The 8,108-nt window shown below is 42.8% G+C and overlaps 1 protein-coding gene across 5 annotated transcripts in view; it reads right to left on the bottom strand.

The window, feature by feature from the left end:
* Window positions 1–436: 436 nt before the first annotated feature.
* The window catches only part of ARMC8 (armadillo repeat containing 8), a 112,647-nt gene continuing 104,975 nt past the window's right edge, over window positions 437–8,108 (bottom strand). For all 5 annotated transcript variants that reach the window (XM_012451129.3, XM_012451130.3, XM_012451134.3 and 2 more), the window contains one exon: window positions 437–2,944. In XM_012451129.3, the coding sequence (XP_012306552.2) occupies window positions 2,911–2,944 (34 nt within the window). In that variant the 3' untranslated portion in view covers window positions 437–2,910. The remainder of the gene's footprint in view (window positions 2,945–8,108) is intronic.

Below are 8,108 nucleotides of genomic sequence, written 5' to 3'. Positions count from 1 at the left end.
CGTGCCTATGATTCAGAGATAGGAAAGGGTGGCAATGTGTAGTAGATGAAGAGCACCTGTGTGTCCTTGCAGAGGGACAGCATGCGCTTGCACACTGCATCTGGTGGCAGTGGAAATGGGGCATACCTAAGGAGAAGAGGATGGAGAGGGTGGACATGACATTGGGGACAGGATATCTTGTGGCTGGGAATGGCCACCTATGAAGGGTCTGCTGGCCTTCAGAAGGAGGCCAAAAAGAGAGGGGTCCCCAGACTCCTGCAGATATGTCTGGGAGCCATAGTTACCCTAAGGCACTGGCTCCCACTCTGAAATGCAAAGCCACTTCCCAACCTTTCATTTACCAAGAATCACAGTTCTGAAACCTGTACACATTATCTTCTGATGTTTCCTAATGTTCTAGACATTTGGAAAACAGACTCCTTTTTAGAAGTTGCCATGATTTTTCTTGGCTTTTATTAGCATGTGTTAAAATCATATTATCCAAACACTACCAGAAGAACATGTATTGTTCTGAATAAAGTGCTTAAGGGGAAAAAAATGCAACTTATTAAATTGGACATTCTTTTCTAGTTCATAAATTCTGGGTTACAATCAGGGCACAAAGGAGAAACAGAATGCAGTATTAGAGCGAGAAGCTTAGTTAAGAATTTGGGTGTAGACACAAGACCATGTCCATTCTTCCCACTTCCTTGCTGACTGAACACTGCATCTGCATAAAGCAGCAAACAGCTTTGTTTCAATAAATACGTTTCCCTTCATTCAAATCAGAAAAGTTAATTATAGTAAAGCATTTTTAATTTGACCATCTGTTTATACCCACAGGCAAGATTTAGCCACAGAGTTTATTGTTATTTCATCGGGCCTTCAGCTTTCTAACGCTATTTGGGTTCAAGATTGTCTCAGCAATTCATTATTGGTTTCTTTATATTTACCTGGTACTATTTAATACCAACACTACAGTGTTTTGTGTTAACAATGCCAACCAAGGATATTTTCACAGTACTAGAAACAACGAGTGGGCCTAAGGCTTTCTTTCCAATAAACTAAGTTTTCCTTTAACTGGGTTTCTCACATTAGCATTCTGATATCTGCACAAAACCCAAGTCCTGTTGTGACAGATTTTTAAATCAATGATGTTCTAAAAAAAATAGTAACTTGGAAATCTCTGTGTTTGAATCTTGGGTGGTCATGTTAAGAGCAGGAAAAATTGCATTAAATACATTTTTAAACATTCATTTGCAATCAAACATTTAAATCTTCCAAGGAAGGTGCAGGGTGGTGATAGGGCAGCTGCAGTGTGAGCAACCCCATCAGGAGTGGCTGGTAGGTGGGCTTGGGGCTCCATCAGTGGCACACACTCACCGCAAGCTTCTGGACTGCAGACCTTGCATCCTGGCTGTGATGCCTTTGATCTTCTTTTAGCAAAGAGAAAAGGCAGGCTGCTTCTACCTTCAAACAGTCAAGAGCAACTTCTGTTGAGTTCACCTTGCAGCTGACCCAGAAGTTGGAGCAGGGGCCAAGCTAAGGGGTGCAGAAGGGCTAGGAGTACTTGCTATAGTCATCTTCAGTCATCCTGGGGAGATTCCCTTGCCCTGTCTCTCAACTTGGGTGCTTTTAGCTTCATGCAGGAAAACATTTTAGTTGCATCTTTTATTGAATTTCAATCTCATTTTACAAAAGCATACCAACTAGCAGTCCTGAGCAACTAGTATGAAATTTGCTGAATACAGGTAAGAGAAAGCTTTCTAAACTATCCTGTTCTTTGTTTCTTTCTACAGATGTGTCTGTAGCACATTCTTTAGTTTCACAGTGATATATGCTGTTTCAGGAAGCACAAGGTGTCTGACTGTTTCTGGGAAGTGATGACCTACTTTTAGTATGAGTGCAAGTTTCCATGACTGGTTCTAAATCTGGCCAGATATTGGTATACCAATGACAGGAGTTAGGGCAGTTGGGAGGCTCTCAGTCCCCAGTTCCTGTCAAGGGTAAGCCCATCTGGGTCACGACTGGGCTTTCACTATCAGTAGTTATATTTCCTTTCGATGCTTCAAAAAGCCTATGGTGAATCTGTCGCCTCACTTTACTCCTCCCTGTCCATCTGACTCGGTAGCCTGAGAACTTATTGAATTACGATGAAAAAAGGCTCTGTACCTGCTAATATTGACGGCAGTAAGATGCTAGCTTACTATTTTGCACAGCACCATGTATAGTGCCTGTTAATCAGGCCAAGTATAGCCAACTTTTTCTTTTTCTTTTTTTTATATAAACAAAATCTATGTAAGTTGAGGTTCAGAAATGCATATATTTTTTACTTACAAATATTCATCTGACCAAAATTCAACATAACCTTTATGGAACACTTAACAATTGTGTTGTTTTTAAAATAACATTTCATTCAAACTGTATATAATTCAGTAAAGTTTTTTATACAGCAAGCAATGCTTAAACCCTGGAAAATCTGTAGAAAAGAGATTTTCACATAAAATAAGAAAAGAAAAATCTGAGGTATCCCTCACACACACACACATCCATTCATTCTGGCCCATGTACGTGCACATACACACGCGTGCCTGTGTGTTCACACAGACATATGCATTCTCACTCACAAAGTGGCTGCAGCATAGGCAAAAAATTGTAGGTCCAAAGGAAAATGATTGATTGTTCGAATAAAGAGTCCGGGTAGCTCAGAAAAAAAACAAAACAAAACCCAAGAGTCTTCTGAGGAAACTACTACCTCAAAAAAATGTTCTCAAGATGAATTTGAGATCTAAGCCTACTAAATTGCTTTTGCAAAACAGCTCCCTGCAGTCCAAGGTGACTTGTGCAAATAGAAGGAATCAAATGAGGCTGGTTCCTGTACTTCCTTAAACAAGGAGGTGGGATGCTCGCAGTTGCCCAGGGGCGCTCCCATCACGCCAGGTACTGCTGCAGTGCTGTCTTTGCCCTGAAATCACAAAATTCCTGTTAGCCATCATCTCAGAATTGTAATTGGGGGGAAAAAACCCTACGGCTCAATGATGATAGTTGGGGAAGTCTAAAAAGTAAATCCACAGAGGAAACTGGGGTGAGCCAAGGTGGGCACCTACCTTAAGGGGCAGAGATCTGCAGTGGGCAGATACCTCAAATCTACTCTGGCTGTATTCTTCTTCCTGTGGTTCTCTCAGAGGGCTGTTCCTGCTCCTAAACTTGCTGCAGTTCAGTGACATTCCACAGTCCCTGGTACGTACTGACATTCTATAGTATTCCTTTGTCACTGGCATATAGTTGTGATAGATCTCTAATTCTTTTCTTTTTCTTACTGCCATGCAGGTTTTATGCAGTGAAGCACAACACTAGGGGAGGAGACTTAAGGTTCTGGGAAGCAAACAGGAAAACTGACCAAGGAAATGGTGTTGAGGTACTGATTAGAAGGTTCATGGAAGGGGCCAAGAGCCCGTGAGATGAGGCTGTCTCATGCTTCACATGCCTCACAACTATGGAAGAAGGCTACAATTTCATTTTGTTCTCATCACACCTGATGACACCATAACTTATCAGTATGAGATGTGGGTTGTTATGGTGATGGGGGAAGAAGGTGGCCAGGTGGAAAGAAAAAGATAGAATGTAGGCCAGGCATGGTGGCTCATGCCTATAATGCCAGCACTTTGGGAGGCTGAGATGGGCGGATCACCTGAGGTCAGTTCAAGACCAGCCTGGCCAACACGGCAATATCCTGTTTCTACTAAAAATATAAAAATTAGCTGGGCATGGTGGCGGGTGCCTGTAATCCCAGATACTCAGGAGGCTGAGGCAGGAGAATTGCTTGAACCTGGGAGGTGGAGGTTGCAGTGAGCTGAGATCGCGCCATTGCACTCCAGCCTGTGCAATAAGAGCAAAACTCAGTCTAAAAAGAAAAAAAAAAAAAAGAATGTGAACACTGACTTAATCTATCCTGATCCTTGTAAAAGTGGCCTTCTTTGAGGTGGGCCCAAGGAGGCCTCCTTTACTATTCCTACCACAAACTTGGTAAAGTTTGTAAAGAGGCTGCAATTGTGGGAGTTACGAAGTCTGGTTTCAGCAATGGTCTCCTCTTCTAAGCTCTGGAAAGAAAGTCTACAATGTTCAGGTATGATGGCCGATCGAAGTAATGCCAAGTAGACTGTGCATACAATAAGCTGGATTCAAGTGCAGTTTCTGTAGTAATGGGTATCACAACAGTTTTTAAAGTGGTATACTAAGGTGTATTCTTACAATCACTTAAGACTCTAAAGATGTTATTGTGAACGGTCCAATCATCATAACAGAAAGCTCTAGAAAGATTATCTCCAAGTTATGAGCAAGTTGGGTTCTACAAGGACATTTTCAGAAACAAGTTTATGAATGATGCCACAGACCATCTACCTGACTCCCCAAATACTTAAAGAGGCTGAGAAGAGCAGTTCTGATGGAGGCAGTTCTGGGGCCCTGAAACCCTGAAGCCCTCTGAGCCTGGGTGGAGTGGGCCGGTTAGCAATAGCTTCTCATATGTAAGCATCTGAAAGTCAAAGGATCAAGGCCTTAATGACAGAAAGAACCTGAGAGGTATTCTTCAGGTGACAGACTTTACTGTGCCAAGATGGGAACGTCACATGAGGGTCTTGATCAAAATTCTGTATTGCTTTTTAGATCTGCCAAATCAAACTCCTTCTGGATCTTATTTAGGGGTTGGATAGGTTTGATTATTTTGTGTCTCAGACACCATACCTTTATTGTCTTTCTATTATCATTACCTAAGGAATCTTCTTAGAAGAATGGTTTTGGAGGCAAGATCACCTTTTCTTAGGTGGACTTAGGTTGGGTAGCTCAGACCTTGATTCTTTTAATAAGGGTTTAAGTTTAAGAAGAGCTAAAAACTTATGTGCCATACAAATCTAGGAAAACAGTACCAGAGTAGTCTAAGCAAGCAGGCCTAAACCTACCCCACTTGATGCTGGCCTCTCTTAGCATTCTAGGTTGTCCCTGAGATGATTTTAAGTAAAATCTGTCTTTACTTCTGAACAAGTATGAGCGAAAAACCCCAGTGAACAACATGGCTCTCAGCCACAAGAAATGGGCTGACAGAGCCCATCGTTTATGCCAGCAGCTGTGGAGGTAGAGGTTCCAGTTCTCAAGGTATAAGCTCAAATCCAGGCTTCAGTATGTGGCTTGGACTTGACTTTGATGTTACGCTCACTAACCAGCAGCATTGGGCTGCAGTTATTTAGTTCTTTTTTTTTTTTTCTTGAGACAGAGTGTTGCTCTGTTGCCCAGGCCGGAGTGCAGTGGCGTGATCTCAGCTCACCACAACCTCTGTCTCCCAGGTTCAAGCGATTCTCCTGCCTCAGCCTCCTGAGTAGCTGGGACTACAGGTGTATGCCACCATGCCTGGCTAATTTTTGTATTTTTAGTAGAGACAGGGTTTCATTATGTTGGCCAGGCTGGTCTCAAACTCCTGACTACATGATCCACTTGCCTCAGCCTCCCAAAGTGCTGGGATTACAGGCATGATGAGCCACTGTGCTCAGTCTGTTATTCTTCTTTGGCCTACAAGATGATAAGCTTCGGGGAAGCAGAAGACCAGCCTGTCTTGTGTGCTCCACAATCTGGGACAGCCATTTACTTCAGAGGAGTTAAGTTCCTCTCCCCTTCAGTGAAGAAGACAGACAAGCTGTCAGCCAAGATACAGTGTGACATGTCCTACAGATGCTGCGGGAGCAAAAAAGGCATCTCTGGAAAAGCCTGGAAGGGAGGGTGGAGAGTGAGTCATGCAAGGCTTTTTGGAAGACATGGCAACCTGATAGGAGTTTTGAAGGATAAATGGTCAGTGTCCAGGCATTCTTTTTCCTTGCTTTCAGGACACCTTATGTGCCTGAGTCTCTGCCTGCCTCACTGGCTGTTCCTTCTGCTCCTTTGCTGCATCTTTCTCATCACTGCCTAAATGCTGGGGAGCTCTAGATCTTGCTCCTTAGGCCTCCTCTCTCTTACTTGCTCTAGGTGACTTCATCCAGCTCCATGGCTTTAAATACCATTCATATTTACACCCCTAGCCATGCTCTTCCAAGTCCCTTGGATATCTAATAGGTATCCTAATGTTGGCATACCCAAACAAGAACTTTTGATGCTCCCTACCACAACCCACTTCTATATGTCTCACCATCTTGGTATATGGCAACACCCTCCATCTAGTTGCTCAGGCTAAAACCCTAGACATTTTCCTTTTCTCTCTTTAACATCCTATACTGAATCTGTGAGTAAGTCCCGTTGGCATTTATATTCAGATTAAAATTCTGAATCCAACCACTTCTCAGTACTTCCAACACTAACCTCCCATCCCTTACTGACGTTATTGCAATGGCCTTTAACTGGTCTCTCTGCCTCCATTCTTGCTCTCCTACAGATGGTTCTCTATATAGAGTGATCTTTTAAAAATTCAAATCAGGGCGAGGTGCAGTGGCTCATGCCTGTAATCCCAGCACTTTGGGAGGCCGAGGCGGGCGGATCACCTGTAGTCAGGAGCTTGAGACCAGCCTGGCCAACATGGTGAAACCCTGTCTCTAGGCCGGGCGTGGTGGCTCACGCCTGTAATCCAAGCACTTTGGAGGCCAAGGCGGGTGGATCACCTGAGGTCAGGAGTTCAAGACCAGCCTGACCAACATGGTGAAACCCCATCTTTATTAAAGAAAAAAAAAAGTAAAAAAATAAAAAGAAAAGAAAAGAAAAAGAAACCCTGTCTCTACCAAAAACACAAAAAACTAGCTGGGCATGGTGGCGGGTGCCTGTAATCTAGCTACTTGGGAGGCTAAGGCAGGAGAATCACTTCAACTTGGGAGGCGGAGGTTTCAGTGAACCAAGATCACGCCATTGCACTCCAGCCTGGGCAACAAGAGTGAAACTCTGTCTCAGAAAGAAAGAAAAAAAAAATTCAAATCAGATAATGTCTGCTCTGCTCAACAGTCTCCAATGATTTCCTGTTTTCTCCCCCTCATTATTTTTCATCAGCCCTCTGTTCTTCTTGCTGTTCCCTGAACATACCAAGTTCACTCCTGCCTCAGGGCCTTTGAACCCACTGTCACCCCTGCCTATAAATACTCTTCCTCTAAGCATTTGCCCAGATGAAATCTTCCTCATTTCATTCAGGTCTCTGATCATGTCATCCTCAGAGACATCTTTACTGGTTAACCTATACTAAAATAAATTTTCTTGATTCTCCATTCCTTCACCTTGCTTTATTTTTCTTCATGGTACCTCTCATCACTTGATACTGTGTTATGTATTCATTCGCTTATCATCTGTCTCCTATACTAGAATGTAAGTTGCATGAGGACAAAGACTTCATCAATTTTATTCACCATTATATCTCTAATGCCTAAAACAATGCCTGGGAGAAGGCAGGTATTAAAAAGAGAGTTATCCGCTGAGTGAATGGGGACTGAGAGGAGAGGAGACTGGGATAGCAAATCAGATGGAACAGAATGTGTAATTGCATGGAGGTGTGCTACTGTTAAGCGGGCAGGTATGGCTGCAGTATAGGGTGTGCATGGTGGGTGCGGGGAAGATGAGAAAGGCAGAGCCAGATAAGTAAGGGCTGAAGGGCTTCTAAGCCATGCTCAAGATTCTGGAGACTCAAAGTGCTGATGTTCCCTGCTTTGTTATTATAGAGGCAAGATGGAAAGTGAAGGCTGTTAAAAAAGAGAACACGTAGTTAGGAAAAGCATTTTTGGCTATTTTGAGATTAGCTAAGTATCTGATTGTAACTCTTGGCTCTACCAGGAAATGATGAGCTCTTTGAAGACAATGATTTTTTTGTATACCCAGCAGCAGGGCCAGCCTGGCACAAAATGGGTGTTCAGTGAGGTGTTGAGCTAACGAATGTTTGCATTACTAGTTTTTCTGCTTTCCAAAAGGTCACATGCATGTCTATTCTAATGATCAAGGGAATAGATGCAAATTGCTTCTGGATCCTATCCACTAAGATGGTCCAGACTCAGGTTAATTCACAGTAAGATGAGAGTCTTTAATAATTTGAAAATCATTAGTTTATAGCTCACTTAAACGTCATACAGTGGCTGATAGAAAATTATAAGGAAAATCTAAGAATATAAAAGATTTTA

This window comes from Aotus nancymaae, unplaced genomic scaffold, assembly GCF_030222135.1.
Source record: "Aotus nancymaae isolate 86718 unplaced genomic scaffold, 86718_ANA_hifiasm-v0.15.2.pri h1tg000019l, whole genome shotgun sequence".
NCBI classification, from domain to species: domain Eukaryota; kingdom Metazoa; phylum Chordata; class Mammalia; order Primates; family Aotidae; genus Aotus; species Aotus nancymaae.
The sequence above is the reverse complement of the archived record's forward strand: the minus strand, read 5'-3'. Positions and strand labels throughout refer to the sequence as shown.